Source organism: Trachemys scripta, chromosome 1 (genome assembly GCF_013100865.1).
Source record: "Trachemys scripta elegans isolate TJP31775 chromosome 1, CAS_Tse_1.0, whole genome shotgun sequence".
Lineage (NCBI taxonomy): Eukaryota > Metazoa > Chordata > Testudines > Emydidae > Trachemys > Trachemys scripta.
In genome coordinates, this window is record NC_048298.1 from 4,647,601 (window position 1) to 4,667,942 (window position 20,342).

Below are 20,342 nucleotides of genomic sequence, written 5' to 3' on the forward strand. Positions count from 1 at the left end.
AAGAATTAATGAGTAGGAATATAATTAATGCCAGTCAACATGGTTTTATGGCCAATACGTCTTGTCAAACAAACCTGATTGAATTCTTTGGGATTACAAGTTTGGTTGACGTCAGTAACGGCGTAGATGTAACATGCAAAGACCTTTGTAAGGTGTTTGACTCGGTACCCCATGACATTCTGATTAAAAAACTGGCACGACACAATATCACCAGAGCACACATTAATTGGAGTGAAAACTGGCTAACTAGCAGAGCTCAAAACGTAGCTGTCCCTGGGGAATCAACAGATGGGGGATGTTTCTAGTGGGGTTTTGCAGGGATCAGTACTAGACCAGATGCTACTCAGTGTTTTCAGCAATGATATGGAAGTAAATATAAAATTGCTGCTGATAAAATGTGCAGATGGCACAAAGATTGGCTGAGTGCTGAAAGAGGACAGGCATTCATACAGCGCAAAATGCATTTTAATACCAGCAAATGCAGTTATGCATCTTGGACCAAGGAATGTAGGCCACTCTCCAGAATGCTTGACTGTATCCTGGAAAGCAGAGACACTGACAAGGGTTTAGGGGTCACAATGGATATGAGCTCCCAGTGCGATGTCGTGACAAAATGGGCTAGTATGAGCCTTGGGTCTATAATATGCTTAATTTGTAATGGAAGAGGTGCACAACATTTTAATTGAGGAGGGGATGTTGATTAGGCAAGTGGTGGGTTCTCCATCTCTGGGTGTCTTCAAATCAAGACTGGCTGCCTTCCTGGAAGATGCTGTAGTCAAACACAAGTGATGGGCTCAGTAGAGTGGTAACTGGGAGGAATTTAATGGCTGGTGATGTGCAGGTTACGTCAGATGACCTGGTGATCCCTTCTGGCCTTAAACTCTAGGGTGTGCCCAAGGACCTAGAGAAAGTCTCCATCAGCGTCAAGGATTGACCCAAGCTGGGATGGACTGCAGGCCAGGAAGATAACCTGAGTCCTATGAAGTTTCTTAGGCGGGCATGTTGAGAATTTAGAAACTGAGGTCCTGGGGGCTCTGGGTTTATAGGAGAGGCGGAAGGTCACCTTTGTCATTTGGATTAAAATTTCTGCTCATCCACTTCTGTCCCGTGGTGTGCGGAGCATCTGCCTTTTAACTTCCACCCTCCCGGCAGCCCAGCTGCTCTAAAGGAACAGACTGAATCCGCCTGGTTCATGAAGCGCAGCCCAGGGATCCTTTCAGAGGAAAAGTGCTGTGGCGGCAAGGGAGTCTCAGGGCTTGTGTTAGGCTTTGCATCCGCTTCCCCATGCCCTGGTGTCAGCCTCGTCTCCACCACGGCCCTTTGAGCGGATCCTGCTCCTCAGAGGATGTGTGTCTAACATCCCCCCTTCCACTTACAGTCAGAGGCCTTCTCCCCCTTCCCCCTTGGGGCCAGCAGCCGTTCACCCCATCCCAGCTGGGGCAGCAGCCTTTCCCCTTGGGGCCAGCAGCCGTTCACCCCATCCCAGCTGGGGCAGCAGCCGCCCCCTTTCCCCCTGGTGCCGCCATCCCTTTCTCCTCCCCTGGCTGGCAGCAACTTCTCCCGTTTCCCCTGGGGCCTCACGCCCCTGCCCCGCTCCAACCCACATGGCCCCAGGTGTCCTCTCCCGCAGCCCCGCCCCAGCAGCAACCGCTCCAATCAGCGCCTGGGGGTGTGTCCCCCGCGGGGCAGCGAGCCAATGGCAGCGTGGGGGCGTGGCGAGCCCCCCGGGCGGGGGGTTGAGCCGCACGTGCTGGCGCGGGCAGGGCAGAGGGGCGCATGGAGGAGGCGGGCGCGGCTGGCAGCGCCCTGCCCGGGGACGGGGCGCCCGGCAAGGGGAGGCCGCTGCAGCCCCCGGCCAAGGGGCGGGAGCTCTTCAGGAGCCAGCGGAAGGAGTCCGAGGTGAGAAGGGGCCGGGGCGCCCCGCCCTGCCCTGCCCTGCCCGGGATCCTGGGAGCCCTGCAAGCCCGCCCGGGGCTCCGGGACCGCCCGCTGTGCCCGGGGCTCCGGGACCCCCTATCCGCCCCCCCTGGGGGGAGAGGGGTCACCCTACCCGGGGTCCTGGGGGCCCGCCCTGCTCGGGGCTCCGGGATCCCCTGTCCGCCCGCCCTGGGGGGAGAGGGGCCGCCCCGGCCAGGGGAGCCGGGGGAGCTGTGGGGGGTCCCGTGGCTGTTCTTAGCCTCCGCTCACAGCCGCCCGGACGGAGACCCCGGGCTCCCCGATCCGCCCTGGGGCTGGTTCCTCCCTAGGGCGGTGACGCTCCAGCGACAGGTGCCTCGGTCGCTGCTGGCCCGGCCGGGCGGAGCCGGGCGCCCCTGGAGCGGGGCCGGGCGGTGCTGGGCGCAGGGCGGTGCTGGGCGCAGGGCGGCGGCTGCTGGGGCCGATGGTGTGAGTGGGTCGGTGGTTTGAGTCGGGGCCGCTCCGTGCTCGGCTCCGCTGCCCGGATCGGGTAACAGACCCGCCCCCCGGGACACGTCCCGCCGCCGGGACGTACAGGAGCAGCTGGGGCTGGGGGCCCCGCGCTCCCCCTTCGCTCAGCCCGAAGCACCAGCCTGCGATGAGGGGAAACCCCCTGGGTGGAAAGGGAGCGGGGACTGGGCGTGCTGGGGTCCGGCCCCAGGGGGCTGAAGTGGGGAGGGACTTGTCAGATCTCCCCCCGCCTGGGAAACCAACCCCCAGATCCAGCGGGAGAAGCTCCGGCCCCCAGGCGCTGAAGGCGGAGGCTGGTTTCTCCCGAAGGGCGTCTCCCCTAGTGACCCAGCCCTGAGCTGGTACCCCAGGCGGTGGGTGCATGCGACCTCTATAGAGACGCAGCTGGCACCTACTGCGTAAGGATCCTTCTAGGGGGGGTGAGATTTGTCAGACTGGTGGGAACAATCTTCTGCCAGCTCAGGTGCGCTGCCTCTAGCCACGGCTTTGCCAGGATAGGCCTGGCCTCTTATCGCCTCCTGGGTTTTGTGGGAGCACCCATCTCCGTCGTATCTGAGTGCTGCTGGGTGCCTTGGTGAACCGTCCGATGTTGTACGTAGAGAGAGACTAACATCCCTGATTTGCACCAATCGGCTGATTCCCTGAAGCATGAGAAACTAGTCAGCTGCCCGGGATTAGGAAACTGCCATTACTGTCAGGTTATTTCATAATTGTTCATTCTGGGATTTCTTCCCCCTTCCTCTGAAGCGCCTGGTTCTGGCAGGCAGGGAGAGGATACTGATTAGATGGATACCGGGTATCCGCCGGCTGGGCAGTTAAATGCAAAGTACTGCACGTTAGAAAACATAATTCCCACTATACAGACAAAATGATGGGGTCTAAATGAGCTGTTGCCACTCAAGGAAGAGATCTTGGAGTCATTGTGGAGAGTTCTCTGCAAACATCCACTCAATGTGCAGCCGTCAGAACAGCGAACAGAATGTTGGGAATCATTAAGAAAGAGAGAGATTAGTCAGAAAATATCATGTTGCCTCTATATAAATGAATGGTACACCCACATCTTGAATACTGTGTGCGGTTGTGGACACCCCATCTCAAAAAAGATGTATTGGAAAAGGTTCAGAAAAGGGCAAAAAATGATTAGGGGTCTGGAACAGCTTCCATATGAGGAGAGATTAATAAGACTGGGATTTTTCAGCTTGGAAAAGAGACAACTAAGGGGAGATATGATTGAGGTCTATAAAATCATGACTGATGTGGAGAAAGTAAAGAAGGAAGTGTTATTTACACCTCATAACACACGAACTAAGGGTCACCAAATGAAATTAATAGGCAGCAGGTTTAAAACAACCAAAAGGAAGTATTTTTTCACACAACACACAGTCAACCTGTGGAACTCTGCCAGAGGATGTTGTGAAGGCCAAGACTGTAACAGGGTTCAAAAAAGAACTAAATAAATTCATGGAGGATAGGTCCATCAGTGGCTATTCGCCAGGATGGGCAGGGATGGTGTCCCTAGCCTCTGTTTGCCAGAAGTTGGGAATGGGCGACAGGGGATGGATCACTTGATGATTACCTGTTCTGTTCATTCCCTCTGGGGCATCGGCCTTGGCCACTGTCAGCAGACAGAATACAGGGCTAGATGGAGCTTTGGTCTGACCCAGTGTGGCCGTTCTTAATTCCTACCTGGATTGTTAGCAGTATTTATTTAACACTCGGATGGAGCCCCATAGATGCCTGTAAGGGTTTATAATCCTGACAGGGAACCGGGAGAGATGGAAGGAGGAAGGCTGCACTGAGCAGAGTTCGGGGCTTACCAGCCCAGCCCGACGTGCGTTGTGTTAGATTTAAAAAAGAACCAGTATCATTTTAATGAGCGGGGTCGCTGTGGGAAGGTTTCTGGGAAGAGGAGCGATTTGATGGCCACTTCATGGCGTGTAGGATCCAGGAGGACCCCGGTTCCAGCATGGGAGGAAGTAGAGAGGCGCTCGTGGGGAAGAGAGCAGAGGGGCTGAGAGGGAGGCAGAAGTGGCAGAGGACAGGGTCTCATTGAGGCTGCTGTTGATTTCAGAGGGAGGAGGATGGGACTCTGTGCCTATTAGTGCCAGTGCAGCCAAGGCCCTACCAAACATGGTTTCAGGTCATTTCTCTCTCAGCCAAAACCTGCTGTAACTTCCTGTCCTGCCACTTCCAGACCTTTTGCTTATGACATTCTTCGGGGAGTCTATAGCTCTGATTTGGGGCATCTCATCTCCACGGTCGTGGGTTTTCTTCGATGCCAGCTCCAGGGAATCGCTTACCCGCTTCTCAGTTTAACTCTAGGTCTGAACATGGTAGAAGAGAGAGGAACTGAGATGCTGGGGTAACCCAGCTGAGTAGACCTATGTAGTGAGAGCTTAATGCGTAGAACGCAGGCGGATGGCAGGAGGCGGTCTCGGTGGAACAGGATTGGCCATGAACTATAAAAACCTGTTGACGCTGCCCTATGTTCTGTAGCCATGAGTTGGAAGCTTTGGTTTAACCATAGCTCACACTTGGGCTTGGCACTAAACAAGATGCAAGAGAGGTGGTCTCTTTCCAGGCACACCCAGTTGACATGGGCAGTGGAATTCTGGCCTCAGTACACAGACACATTCAATCCATTTTCTGGTCCGAGGTGCAGGATTCTTTTGGTTTTAGCTTTGTGCGTCACAGCCCCTTTGCTGGGTGGATTAACGTTCCCAGGCGCAAGGACTTAACTGAATTCCTCCGAGGCTTTAGAGCTCAGAACTTAGTTGGTCAGCGCAGTGTATTTGGTCTAAGCGTTGATTATGTACGACCCTTTGTGCAGTCAAGGCTCTCTAAAGGTGTGAACGGAGGGTCTGACAGAGCTGGGGACAGGGAGTTGAGACATCTCAGTCCTATTTCTGGCCCAGCTGCTGACCTGCTTTGTGACCACTGTGATTCTGCAGGAGCTGATGGTAAAACTGGCTATTTTTCCCAGCTACATCAGGAATACTCCTTGCAGGACTTGACTTGTTTTCTTTTAAACCCAGAACAAGTACTTGATAATGTTGACTGGTCCTGAGGGCGTTTAACCTGGCCCATGTCGGCTTTCTAGTACAGATGGGTAATGGGACACTGGATCTTCAAATCAGATCAGTCTTCTCCCCACCCACCACCGCATTTGGTCTCCAATGGGATTGTGACAGGCAGTTGGCCAAATTCAGCCTGTTAGTGATTTATCACAGGCAAAATCCATTGACTTCAGTGGAATTTCACCTGCCTAAGACAGACTGAATTTGGCCTGATATTTGATGAGCAGCTGGAATTAGGGATGAATTGCTTACGCCATTTGAAAGCCGGGATTTACGGTGGAGATGCTAAAAAGCATTGGTTTATACCTCCAACAGTGCTCAAAATAATGTCTGCTAAAATCATGCTGGAGTTCAAACAGGGAAATAAAGTAAGTTGGTAATCAGAATGATGTGAATGTAAGAAGTGAGACCTCGTGGCCTACTACAGCTAAAGACACTTTACCATTGGAAAGCCAGGGGGCCGGGCTCCCAAAGGTACAAAGTGCCTTCATTCATAACCCTAATAGTTCATGAGCTCTTGCATTTTAAGCCTGTCACTGGTCTTTCATATTTGCTTGTTTCTCATGGATGCAGGGCAGAATACAGCAATACGTGACACTTACCTAGCGCACTAAATGTACAGACGTAACAAGTCTTCTCAATGCAATTTAAAGGGGGTGGCTGTTATCCCCACTTTATAGACGGGGACACTGAGGCAGAAGGGGAGTTGCTTGAAGCTGCACAGTAAATTGGTGGCAGGGCCAGGATTAGGGTCCAGCAGTACCTAATTCCCAGTTTTACTCTTTCCTGTACAATAGGCCATCTTGTGCGGTCTTCGGCCCAGGGACTTTTCACTCCCTGTGGAAATCTTCTGGCTTTTGCAGGCGTTTTGGCACTTTCAGCTGCTGCCGTTTGGTCCATGCCTCGCCACTTAGTCACGCTGCCTGCCTTCTCCTCCACTGATGGGGATTATTGGGCAGTGGAATGGAGGGGAGATGACCAGGGTTGAAACTTGCTCCCTATTATAAATTCATTTTTCCATCCTCAGTTTCTTCAAACACAAACTAACCGTTCTGGAAGTTCACCTGCCGATTCTCGCCCGGGGTACGTCTTCTATGGAGTTTGGTAATGGTTGGACAGTTTTCATCCTGTGGTACTTGTAGACCTCAGCCAGACTTTCAGGTTTGGCTCGTGATGGTTCTAAAACGGCTCGGTCTAGGAACCACAAATGGTTCCATGGGCCTTATTGAGAAGGAGGGTTTTACTGTGCATTCTGGGTACAGTAGAAACTCAGAGTTACGAACACCCCGGGAATGGACTGAATGAAATGGTTCTTTCAAACGTTGACAACTGAACATTGACTTAACGCAGCTTTGAAATGTTACTATGCAGAAGAAAAATGCTGCTTTCCCTTTATTTTTTTTAGTACTTTACGTTTAACACAGCACTGTACTGTATTTGCTTTTTTATTTTTTTGTCTCTGCTGCTGTTTGATTGCATACTTCCGGTTCCAAATGGGGCGTGTGGTTGACTGGTCAGTTCATAACTCTGGTGTTCGTATCGCTGAGGTTCTACTGTATATTGAAAGGACATACGATGTCCGATCATTGGAAGTGATTTGAAAATTTGGAGGAAAAATTTGGAAAACTTCACGACATTTGGTGCTGGTGGTTCATTTTGGGCCCAATCCAAAGCCCATTGAAGTCAATGAGTTGTTGCTGACATCAGTAGGTTTTGCATTAGGTCCTGTTCTGACCATCTCTGCAGATGTTATCTGTCATTCATGATTATGAATATTGATGATGCAAACTATTACTTCTGGCACCCGCTCATGCTCGAACACTAAAACAGGATTTTAGCTTGGAATGGTGGGATTTTTTTTTTTTTTTTAATCTGCACCTGACGTATCAACTGATAGTTTTCAGGTTCTAAAGTCACTTCTTTTTAGTTGATATTTGCGGTGTTTGTAGTTCTCCCATGTGTTGTCTCTCTCATCGGAGACGTTGTATGTGTTTACTCAACATGCTTTCTTCTTTGTGATAATCATTTACAAAAGGTTCATGCCCCAATAACCAATTTCAGATCTCACGTTTTCCATCGGGTAAAGACACATGCGTAGCCAAAGAAATTGTATTCCATATAGGCCAAAATATAGCCACGGGACATTGTTACGTGGCTGAAAAAGGGAATGGATGGATGACCATAGTGATAATTTGTCGACTCCCAGGAAACGTGAAAGATGCCTGTATAATTCTATTGGAACATAGTTTGTGGAAACAGAGAGAGATAATGTCACATTTCATAAAAGTGGGGGGAAATCGGAGGAGAAAAATGAGCTCATCACTATTATTAGGTACTTCTGTTATCCAGGTCTCATTTCATTATATACCTTTATCAGCTGATGTGAGACCATTTTAAACAACAACAACAAAACTTCAGTGCCTGACTTGGTAGTATCTCAGCAAAAGGCTACTCACCTTAAGTAGTACTTCACTCAGCGAGTAGCCTATTGCTGAAATTACTCAGACATCGAGGTCCTTCGCTAGGGCCCCTGTTCAGGAAAACATCCTGGGAAGGGATTTTCCATGTGTACACCTCTACCTCGATATAACGCTGTCCTTGGGAGCCAAAAAATCTTACCGTGTTATAGGTGAAACCGCGTTATATCGAACTTGCTTTGATCCACCAGAGTGCGCAGCCCCCCTTCCCCGCCCCCCCAGAGCACTGCTTTACCACGTTATATCCGAATTAGTGTTATATCAGGTCGCGTTATATCGGGGTAGAGGTGTATTTGAGGATTCCCACATGGGTATGGGGGGCTTTCTCTTCTTTGGTGGTTTAAGGGGGGGGGGGGGGGGGGCACGCTCATTTCACTGTATCACACCAGATTCCGCTTAGGAGCAAACTGTGTTTGCATTAGTACCATAGGTCTGAACATGATCAGATGAGAAATGATGCATTTAAAAGAAGGCCTGGTCCCTTTTGTAAGAGCCAGACTCCCCGACAGGTTGTGGGAGCCTGCGGTACCTACCTATTGCCCAGTAGAAGCCTGGCCTGCTTCCTATCGTCATGCCGCAGAGGTGCCCAAACATGGCTCTGGGAGGATGATAAAAATAGCTCTTCCCAATGGACCCTGTGTTTTAAGCAGGTGGCAGGTCCTTCCACCCGGCTCCGGAGAACGGTGTCAGTAATGAGGCTCGTGTATGCTTGGGTAACTGTCCCCTGATTCGAAGGCCCTGGCATGGTTTAATTTGACATGCTCCTGATAAGCCTTAATGGAAACCTTCATCAGTGGTGTGGGAAATATGTGCCGAGACCCCCCTGGCATCCTCCCAATGTTCTCCCAGCCCCTCACCCAGGGCTGCCTTGATTTTTCCTGACAACCCAACGGCTACTACATGGGCCTGATGGAAACGGCTTGTCTCCTCCAGCGCTCTTTATTTTAAGCAGAATATTCTGAAGCTCTAAATAAAACATGCAGCAAAGTGAGATGCTGCATTAGACCTGGACGGTTCTTCGCTGGGCTGCCGGTGCAGTGTGTGTGTGTGTATCGACTGTGATTATTCCATTTCTTCTGGACGTGCGAGACAAGCCCCTCGGTTTCCTGTCTTTGTATTGACAAAGGAATCTCTCTCTCCCCCAGGGCTCAGTGGATTGCCCCAGTGTGGAGTTTGAGTACGGGGATGCCGACGGCTACACTGCTGAATTATCAGGTAAAGACACGTGCGAAAAATGGAGGTGAGAGGAGATTTTTGCTGCACATTGGTTTTACTGAGCTATTGAAGTCGGCATCCGTTGGGTATAAAATCACTTGCAGAATAAGACAGGTTCAGTCGGAGATAGATATTTAATAATGTCATCTTATATTTATAGCGTGCCTTTCATTCCAAAGGGCTTTACAAGTCATGCACAGCAGAGAGGAATTACGTCACCCTTCATGGAAATGCATCCACTTCTGGGGTGGAACAAGAGCTACCTAACTGTGCTGCAGTTGAGGTTGGGAAGTGAAATATGTCACACGGCAAACCTTAAAGCTCCTGGTGAAGGCAGTTCTAATAAAACAGCTCCCAGCTGGCTGGGTTTGGTTAGCAAAGACCCAGAGTTCAGAGGTGTGTTCGCAAGGATTCACCTTCCGCCCCTGGGAGCGGATGTCGAGCAGTGTGTCTGTGGTCGCTGTGAACGTCTGCAACTGGCTGTTGACGCTGCCGCTGGTCATGGGCTGCCTCTGTTGGGTGCTCGCTGCCGCTTCTGCCCTGTTCTGAGGTTCCGCTGCTTAACCCAGATCTTGAGTGATTTCACTGGGTAGCAGGAAACCTCGCTACCAGCGCAGCCTCTGCGTTGTCTTTCTTTCACCACTGTCCTGACAGCAAGTCTAAGGCATGGCCCCTAGACCTGCTTAGCAGTGATTCGCCTCTCATAATCACTGAACAGAAACCGTGGTGATGCATAGCTGCACTCTGAGCCCACTTCTAAAGTGGTGGTCACCTTCCTTGTCTAAGGCAACACCTCCCCTGACCGACGTGTAAATCTCCCCAAGTTCATTCGATGTCGGATCACGTTAAAACCCCCCTTTTCAGGCTCTCTCACGGGGAAAGAGGGTTGGTATTGCCTCCTCTCACTGGTGTCTGTATCAACGGGCCTGCCAGACAGGGCCTGAGCTGCCTTGAATGGTGGGGAGTGTTAATTTTGCCCGGGAAAGTTTTGAGCAAGAGATCTGCCTCCGTCGTAACTTAAGTGCTCATGTGAGTAGATCTGTGCAGCTTCCTTGTCGCCCTTACTCCTGGCATCTGGAACAGGGTTGGATCCTCTTTTGGGATAGTCCAGAGGTGGGCATACACGAACAGCCAATAAACCAGCTTTCCTTTCTTCCGTGATGCACACAGCCTTGAGCTCTTGCGCTCCAAGACTCATGTACCATACCAGATGTTCCCCAGGGTGGGGCCTTATGAACCCCTATCCTAATTCCACAAACCCTCTTCAGCAAAGATTCCTCTCTTGCTTATACTGGATTGTAGTTCAGTGTACCCAACGCCAAGTGGTCCCTTAGTGGCTAGAACGCTGAGCGATGTGACTCATTGAGGTCACGTTAGTATGTAGCCTGGGAGATTTGGCCTTTGCCATAATATAGATTTATCATCTAGTTAAAAAAAAAAACCTGTCTCCATACATGTTTGTTTGTGTCCACCAAGATGTATTCAAACATACGTGGCTAAATAATTAAGACAAGAGTCGATAACCTCAAGAAGGATCACCTAGAAAAGTTAGATGGGTGCTGGAGGTCCATGTGCAAAGCAAAATCAGAATATATAACCATAGGGTTTGCCAGTAGGATCCTTCCAAGATGAAATGCAGCAGTTTCTTACATGTAGCCAGGGGAGAATTCGATTTTTATCGGTAAAAGTCGATTTAATCGTACATAGAAATCGACACAAATATTTTCATCGGTATCTGGAATTTACAGATAGGCTGAGTTTGAAAAATGCTGCTTGAGAACTTCTGAGAATTTGATTTAAGAATATTTACTTTGTATATTTTGCATAGGATGTTGATGCTTTGTGTTTTTAGCAGGATTCCGCTTTAACTTCTTGAATCTCAAGTTCTACTCGCATTCAATAATTCTCTCACTTCCCCTCTGCTTTCTTGCCACTCTGAAAACCTAAATCAATAAGAATTAAAAAATGCTTAAAACCCAGATAACAATAAAAATGTTTAAAACCCAGAATTTTGCACAACTGTGAGCATTTAAAGGGATTTAAAAAAATGTCAGTATGATCTGATTAAATTGTTATTTATAGTTTTGAATGGCAATAGCAGGACGAAGATCAATAGCGTGATGGCGGGAGGAATAGCTCAGTGGTTTGCACATTGGGCTGCTAAACCCAGGGTTGTGAGTTCAGTCCTTGAGGGGGCCACTTAGGGATCTGGGGCAAAATCGGTACTTGGTCCTGCTAGTGAAGGCAGGGGGTTGGACTTGATGACTTTTCAAGGTCCCTTCCAGTTCTGTGAGATAGGTATATCTCCATATGTTATTATGGTGATAATTAAGGAGACCTGCTGTTCATGTTTAAACCTACAGCTTTTCATCTGTCTAAAAGGCTTTGCACACGTTGGCTAGTTAATCCTCCAAGCACCCCTTGGAGATGACCGAGGACGCATTTATGGCCTTATTTGCTTGATTTTGTGCGCGCTGAGAACCCTACATGTTCATTTCTTTTGTATGTGAGAATTTTTTTCAAAATCTTGAAAAAATTGCGATAAATGTTACAATCGCTGCTCCTTGTTTATTTTGTGAGTAACCTTTCTGCCAGGTGGAATCAGCAGCAGCGAGGGCCGAGTTCAACATGTAGGGGTTCCTCTTAACACTGCAAAACAGAACCAACTCGAGCCCCCAGCCAGTAATCTGCAAAAATGGACCAGCACCCTGGGCGCCTGTAAGAGGCAGAACTTCCCCTCTTGCAAGCACGGAGTCTGTGTGTAACAAAAGAGAACTTTGAATAAAAGGGAAAGGGAACCAAGTACTAGTTTGGAAAAACACCACAGCCACATTCAAATCATGTACCCGTAAGCAAGCACCTCCCTGTCCAGTGCCCTGGGCAGTGGTCTTTGCCTCAGTTTCCCACCTTGCAGTGGAAACGTCCGATGTCCCTTTAACACATCACTCCCTGCTCCCTCTGCTGCACCCAGCTCCCAGCTGGCTGGGTTTGGTTAGCAAAGACCCAGAGTTCAGAGGTGTGTTCGCAAGGATTCACCTTCTGCCCCCGGAGGGGGTGTCGAGCAGTGTCTCTGTGGTGTCTGTGCACGTCTGCAACTGGCTGTTTGCTGCCGCTGGTGCTTTACTCTGCCGCTGCTGGTCACGGGCTGTCTCTGTTGGACACTCACTGGACACTTCTGCCCTGTTCTGAGCTTCCACTGCTTAACCCAGCTGTTAGTGATTTCACTGGGTAGCAGGAAACCTCACTGCCAGTGCAGCCTCTGCGTTGTCTTCCCTTCCACCACTGTCCTGGTAGCAGGTCTAGCGGCTCTGCTGGTGGATTACCGCTGGTAATCGCTGAACAGAAACAACGACGGTCAGGCTTTGTCTACGCTGGCACTTCGTCGACACAACTTTTGTCATTCAGGGGTGTTTAAAAAAAAAAACACCAAAAAAACCACACATCCCGAACCCAAAAAGGTTTACCGATGAAAAGCGCCAGTGTGAACAACGCTTTGTCAGCAGGAGCGCGCTCCTGCCAATAAAGCCACTGCTGCTCGGGGGGGCGGGTGGAGGGTGGAAGATTTTTGTCAGCGGCAGAGCTCTCTCCTGCCGACAAACAGCAGCTACACTGTGCGGCTTTTCGCGGCACGGCTGTAGCAGCACAACTGTGTCGCTAAAAGCCTCGTAGTGTAGCCATACCCAGAGTTGAGTCTAATTAGCTCTGTCTTTAAACACTGGAGAGGGGATGTTACCCAGGGTTTTCAAAACCCAAAGCAGTGGTAACGTAACTGTTTCACTCCAGACACTGTCAGGAATAAATCAGTGGGAACACAGCAATTCTGTCTGTCTGAAACTTTGTATTCAAGTAAGCCTTTTCTTATCTAAAACTACAATTTATTAGATTTAAGCACACACAGACATAAGCAATAGGTTGAGGACGTCCCAAATAGTTACCTAGAATTGGAGACGGTATTGAGTAATTAATGGCGGTCACTTCCTCGTCGGGGAGTAAGGTCTCAGGATAGCTTCAGAGAGGACTGCTCCGAAGTACTCTCCAAGAACTGGAGGAGCTCAGGGAGACAGAGTACAGCACAGGCAGTGGAAACCTTTCTGCACCATCCCTCTCAAAAATTTACCCACCCTGCTGTGACGTTGCACTCCATATGTTTCTGGAAATATGCTGATGAGTGGAAATATGACATAACTGGAATGTGCTTTATGCAAAAGCCATTTTGTGAGGTATCATTACAAAGCTTATAATCTACTAAGTGTGGTCATCCTATTTGTATGAATGTGTCATTCTTGTATCTAAAACTAGAAATATGACGTTAACTCTGAGGTCCTATTGTAATTATGCAGAGTGTGGGCCATTAATGGTGGTTTGGAAGCTTGGTGGCTCCCGTTGACTAGGACAATTGACTGTAGATGGCTCTGTTTACTTGCAAGCCTCCACTGCATATGTGCAGGCCAGTCCTGGAGGAAGGCTCACAGGACATGTGACCATGTCACCTGGTACTGGAATCCATCTTTAATCTGATGCTTTTCCATTTAGAAAGAGGGGTGGGAACCCAGAGAGACAAAGGATTCCTGCCTTGTGCCAAAGCTATAAAGGGGGGTGGAACAGAACAAAGGCCTCCCAGTCATGTGGAATCCCCTGCTTTTCACCTGAGACGCCTGCTGGAACTAACAAGGGCTGTACCATGGGAAAGGATTGGGCCCAGACTAGAAAGGAGTCTAGTCTGTGAAAGAAGTTTATTGGAACATCTCTGAGGGTGAGGTTTCATCTGTAATCAGTTTCTTAATGTATTAGGCTTAGACTTGCATGTTTTGTTTTATTTTGCTTGGTAACTTACTTTGTTCTGTCTGTTAATACTTGGAACCACTTAAATCCTACTTTTTAGGCTTAATAAAATCACTTTTGCTTATTAATTAACCCAGAGTAAGTGATTAATACCTGGGTGAGCAAACAGCTGTGCATATCTCTATCAGTGTTATAAAGGGCGGACAATTTATGAGTTTACCCTGTATAACAGGGATCTCAAACTCAAATGACCACGAGGGTCACATGAGGACTAGTACATTAGCCTGAGGGCCGCATCACTGACGCCCCCACTCCACCCCATTAATGAGGCTCCGCCCCCTCCCTGCCCCTAGTCCATCCCCTTCCCCAAATCCCTGCCCCGCCTCCTCTCCGCCTCCTTCCCTGAGCGCGCGGCTCCCCGCTTCTCCCCCCTCCCTCCTGGAAAGCGCTAAGCACCGCCAAACAGCTGTATGGCAGCGCGAAGCACCTGGAGGTTGGCAGAGGAGCTGGGACGTGGCGCACTGGGGGCAGCGGGTGAGGGGAGCTTGGCAGCCGCAGGAAATAGTGGCGGGGCGGGGAGAGGTGCGGGGAGCTAGGCGGGCCGTAGCAAATAACTCCGCGGGCTGCGTGTTTGAGACCCTGCTGTATAAGCTTTATACAGAGTAAAATGGATTTATCTGGGGTTTGGCTCCCATTGGCAGCTGGGTGCTGGAGCCAGGAGCACTTCTTAAGCTGTTTTCAGTTAAGTTTGCAGCTTTGGGGGCATGGGTCGGTGTTGCAGCAGGCCTGCGCGTCTGGCTCAACCAGGCAGGGTTCTGAAGGCCCCAGCTGGCAGAGAAAACGGGCTCCGAGGTAGTCTCAGCACATCAGGTAAGAGTCCCAAGGTGGGTCTTTGTGACCGAACCCGTCACATCTGCCTGCTCAGAAAGATCTCAAGGTCATTTCCTACTGAACCATTGGCCTGTTGACCGGAAAGATGCTGAGTGCAGTGATGGCGATCTAGACTGCGAAACTCATCAGCTCACTTCCATAGGCTACCGAATAGCCATCAGCTGGTAACAACTTTTGACCACAGTCAGCTTGGGCTGAAAAGCGAAAGGCTTCCAGTCCCATTCTTGGCCCCCCTCTTGTTGGGTGTCTGTCTGAGCTGAACCTAAGCTCCGAGCCGCATGCTGTGCCCTTATGACTAGAACATGCCGACTCCGAGCGTATCGGTGTTTCGTGTCAGCGTTTCGCTCAGTGGCTTTATCACACCCGCGTTCCAAACCCCAAGCCGAGCTGGCCGGGTGCTCAGAATAATCCTCAGGGTGGCTGGTAACAAGCAGCAGGAGGGTTATGTCGTTTGGTGTTTGTTTCCAGGGCAGGAATTACTTTATAGTGAGAGTTACTCACCAGCTGTTCCCCTTCAGTGCTGCACAGTGCCCTGCTCTGTGGTCAGGATAAGTGGGGGGTGAGGGAGTTAAGCACAGGTCGGACCCTGTGCTCTTACAAGGGGAATGACTCTGGTTGTTTCTGCAGTGTAATTGTCAGGGGTCTGGAGCATTCTCCTGCCAGCAAACTGTAAAGGGGTCACTATTTTTAGCTCTTCTAAGCAGAGGATCTGCTGGTGCAGACGGAGTTGCAGCACATTTTGTCAGTGAGGTGTTCTTCCACCGCTGGAGAGAGGAGAAAGTAGTGCTCCTGGCTGTCCTTTCTGTGATCCCAAACCCACGATTACTTGACATTCCTGGAGTTTTCACCCTTATGTAAGCGGGGGAATGGTCCCGCTATTGTGGGGAACTTTCCTGGCTTCTGCACTACCCCGGTGAAGAGGGCTAGCGAAAGGATCCGAGTCCTCGCTCCCACTTCCTTTACCCAGAGGCCTCCCTGCCCTTGAGGACTTCCCTTCCACTCTCCTGTCTGGCAGAGTCCTCATAAACCCCGACAAGGCTGGGCCCAGGATTCCTGGGGGGCTCGACCCCCAACCCTGCGGTGGTCACCCAGGACAGGGGCTAGGGTGTCCCCACTCCGGGGTACTCTCTCTGCACTGGGCACCTCCCTGACCCACTGATCATTTCATACAATTTAAAGCAAATACAAGTTGTTTAATTAACAATTAATTTTAAAAAAAGAATAAGGAAAAATGGGAAAGGTTAGAGGAAAACACATCACCCTGCTTTGTGGCAGGGAACATTACAACCAGTGTCTCTGGAACGTCAGGGCAGTTCAATCTGTTCCTTGTAGGTCCCAGGCCTGCTTCTCAGGCCCTGTCTGTGCTGCAGAGACGCTGTGGATTGGACACTTGCTCTGGCGGTGGCCACACGCTCTCAGGCTCTAGGTGGCAGGACCCTTCTTCCCAGCGTCGCCCCTGCCCAGTCGGGGTTATGATCCCCCTGCAAGTCTGGCCTGCAAGGCCTCTTGGCTGAGGCGTCTCCCTGTGCTGGGCCCACTGCCCAGGGTCCCCCTCACTCTCCCCAGCTGCTCACCGCACTCGGACTGCACACGGCTCCGGACTGCCCCAGCCCCAGCTCCGGACTGCTCCAGCCTCAGCTCCAGCTCCGGACTGCTCCAGCCTCAGCTCCAGCTCCGGACTGCCCCAGCTCTGGACTGCTCCAGCCTCAGCTCCAGCTCCACTCTGCCTCAGCACGGCTGCTGCTGCTGCTCTGCCTTCAGCTCCCTGGGCTGCTTCTCTGGCCCCTCTGGCTCTGGTTGCTGCAGCTCTGCTCCCAGGACAGCTCTGCTCTGCAGGCTGCTTCTGTGACTCTGCTCCCAGCTCTGACCTGCTTCCTGACTGCTTGTCTGGCCCCTCTGGCTCTGGTTGCTACAGCTCTGGTCCCAGGGTAGGTCTGCTCTCTCCGGGCTGTGCTCTGGCTTTTGGGGCTGCAACTCTGCTCCCAGCAGCTTAGCTCGGGCCCCTGCCCTCTCCTTAGCTCGGCCCCACTCTGTCTGACTCAGGCCATTCCAGTTCCCACGGAGGACGGGACCCACCCTGGCCTCCTGACTCTCTGATTAGCCTGCCCGCCCTGTCAATCAGGCTGATCTGGAGCATTGGCCTCTCCCCATTGCCCCTGGGGACTGTCAGTCTCAGGCTCCTGATTTGCCATCGACCCTTCCCCTTTCAGTGCTGGGAGCTAGCCAACCAAAACACCCCACTGAATGTTAGTAAGGGGGCAACAGTCCCCTTACACTTATCTCGTGAATATCAGGAATCAGGCCCATCTCGATTTTTTTCAGAGTGGTGTTGGGCTTCTCAAGCGCTTGCGGTACCAAAATGGCTTTTGGAGCCTGTGAAACGTCATTCTGTAGCATCGCAACTTGATGATTTAGTGCAAAAGTGATAGCGGGTCGGGATGCGCCAGTGAAACGTCAGAGTTTGTCCCGTAGGACAAAGTCTGTAAAAGGGTTGCCTTCGCTCTCGTAGTGTCATGAATTATAGATCGAAGTACCCACCTCCTGCAGTTCATATTGGGGTTTCCTGTAGAAGGAGAGTGTTGGGTCAGATTTGACACCAAATACAGGTTGGGCATTGTGGGACACCTCTTGGAGGCCATTTACGGTGATATAACCAAGCGCAACGTCTACACTGACGTTGTGTTGATCTAACTGTGTTGCAAAACGCTCCCGGCCTCTCGTCGAGGTGGTTTTATTTTGTCGGTGTGGCAGGAGAGTTAAATTGGCGGGAGGAGCGTTGTCGAATGTCACTCTCTACTGTGTTGTTGACGAATGCTGACTGTGTGGTGTAGACAAGGCCTGAGTGACTTGGTTTTAATGTCCACTGCAAGTTCCTTGAAGCAGGAGTGTCTCTGCCTCTAAGGGTCCAGCCGAGTAGAACCGGGGTCTGTAGGGCTTCAGGTGATGAACACTTCCACCCTGGCAGCCACGGCATAGCGGTGATCCGTGCACTATAAACCATAGGGGAATAAGCAACACAGGACGTGCCTCTTACAGAATAGCCAATGGCAGCACCCCCGTGAGCTCTGATTGCCCCAGGCGCGTTATTTAGGCACGGAGGGAGTTCCAGGAAGCTGTCTCTGCAGCCTGGCGGTACCTGGCTTGGTGCTAATGGGCCTCGCTCTTGTTCTCTGCTTCGGCCTTTGGCTCTGACTCCTGGCTTTATTCCTCGTCACTGGTTCGACTCCTGGTTCGACTCTGCGTCTGACCCCTAGCTTGGCTTCTGACGCCTGCTCCTGCTGCAGCCACTAAGCCTGACTGCTAGTCCTGCCCGACTGCCCACGTCCCAGTCGTGACACTGTTTCACTGCCCTGCACAGTGGGGATTTGGGTCCTCATTCTTCTTGTAAGATAAATCATGGTTATTTCTGTGGCCCCTTTCGCTACACAACTCTACGGCAATAGAAAGAACTTCCAGAATAATCCTGAGGAAACGTTCCCCGCAGTGCGAGCAACTCCCATGGGCTAGTGACCGAGACCCTGAAGGTGTAATTGATTAGAAATGGGGAAATGCAAAAAAGTAAACAAGTGGCATAAATGGTGTTAAGTCAATTGGATGTTAAAATGCCGTTCTAGCAAACGACAGTGGTGCTGGTGCACACGTTCAGTGGGTCTTTGCTGATGTGTCTTGTATTAGCGAACAAAGTATATTCCAGGCTCAGTCAGAGCTACCTAAACCCACCCGCCGTGTCTCATCCTCACCCTGGCTGCATTTATTTTCATTGACACTCTGAGCATGATTTTTAAACTTGGGCACCTAAGTGAGAGAGGAAGGATGCGTGTGTCATGAAGGAACTGGCCTGAGAATTGGGAGACCTGGATTCTGTTCCTGGTTCTTCCACAGCCTGTCTCCTTGGGGAAAGGTACATTTCTGTCCTTCCATTTCCCATCTGTAAAATGGGGATAATACTTCCTAACCTCACAGGGGTGTAGTTAAGGTACATGGTGGTGGTAGAAAAGCCTAATAATAATAATAATTAATAATCCCTCACTCTTTTATATAGCCGTTTTCATCCATGGATCTCAAAGTGCTTTATAGAGGAGGTCAGGATCATTATCTACATGTTACAGATGGGGAAACTGAGGCTCAGAGTGGGGACGTGACTTGCGTAAGGTCACCCCACCGGCCAGGAGCAGAGCTTGGAATAGAATCTAGGGTCTCAATCCAGCGCTTTCCACCAGGCCACGCTGCCCCCAATCTAGTTAATTTAGGCGTCCAGTTCCCACGTGTTTGCTCAAAGGAGTAGATGGGCCCCGAGGTGCCCTTTTGAGAACTCGGGCACTGGAGCTGGTACGTGGGGTGCTCTGTTTCTAAGTGCTACGCCCGCTTTCAAGCCTTTTTTTTTGTGTGTCTTCCCCAATAGAACTGTACAGCTACACGGAAGAGCCGGAGTTCACCATCAACAGGAAGTGCTTCGAAGAGGATTTTCAAACTCAAGGTATCTCAGTCCAGGCGGTTGCATTTCATGTGGCAAGAAGGGTCCCAACCCTGCAGACCTGGCCTCGTGAGGAGCCCTGACCCGGGTGAACGGAGCTCAGTGGGACTGCCCAGACGGGAGAGGTGCTTCTCGTGCCAACTGAGTTGTGCTGGGTTGGATCCGTACATTGCGCCTTTGGTGTCTGGACTGACTCAGGGTTTGAGGTGGGGTTGTGAGAACTGGGCCTATAAAATTACTTTCCCTGTGAGCCCAGCTGTAAGGAGCCAGCGGAAGTTCATCAGATGTCACAATAACTAAGGCTACGTTTTAGTCATGGGTATTTTTAGTAAAAGTCATGGACAGGTCACGGGCAGGAAACAAAACTTCACGGCCCGTGACCTGTCCACGATTTGTACTATTTACCCATAACTAAACCTTGGGCTGGGGGCCCGCAGGTGCTCTATGGTTGGGAGGGGGCGGTCTGGGGGTACAACAGATGCTGGGGGGGGCTGGGACCCCCACTGGTGCTGGGAGGGGGGTGGGCAGCAGCACGCTGCCCGGGATGTCCCTGCAGCTCCGTGCACAGTTCCTGCCAAGCTCCGGTTCCACAGCTCCCATTAGCTGGGAACTGCACCCAATGCGGGCGGGGAGAGATAGCTCAGTGGTTTGAACATTGGCCTGCTAAACCCAGGGTTGTGAGTTCAATCCTTGAGGGGGCCACTTAGGGATCTGGGGCAAAATCAGTACTTGGTCCTGCTAATGAAGGCAGGGGGCTGGACTCGATGACCTTTTGGGGTCCCTTCCAGTTCTAGGAGATAGGATATCTCCATATATTATATTATAATGGAGCTGCGGGGGCAGTGCCTGCAGGCAGGGACAGCGCGCAGAGCCCCCTGGCCCCTCCACCTACGTCACGAGTTGCAGGGTCATGCTGGCCGCTTCCAGGGAGCCTCCCCTCCCCTGAGGTAAGCGCTGCACTGTACCCCAGCCCTGAGCCCCCCCCCCCCATCCCTCCGA

General features: G+C 51.0%; 1 protein-coding gene across 2 annotated transcripts in view; it reads left to right on the forward strand.

Moving 5' to 3' along the window:
• Nucleotides 1-1,768: 1,768 nt before the first annotated feature.
• Nucleotides 1,769-20,342, forward strand: part of STRIP2 (striatin interacting protein 2) — a 79,294-nt gene continuing 60,720 nt past the window's right edge. Inside the window, exons 1-3 of one of the 2 annotated variants that reach the window (XM_034763859.1) lie at nt 1,769-1,899; nt 9,127-9,196; nt 19,272-19,346. In XM_034763859.1, coding sequence (XP_034619750.1) covers nt 1,777-1,899; nt 9,127-9,196; nt 19,272-19,346 — 268 coding nt within the window. In that variant the 5' untranslated portion in view covers nt 1,769-1,776. The remainder of the gene's footprint in view (nt 1,900-9,126; nt 9,197-19,271; nt 19,347-20,342) is intronic. The other variant, XM_034763858.1, reaches the window with a different exon arrangement.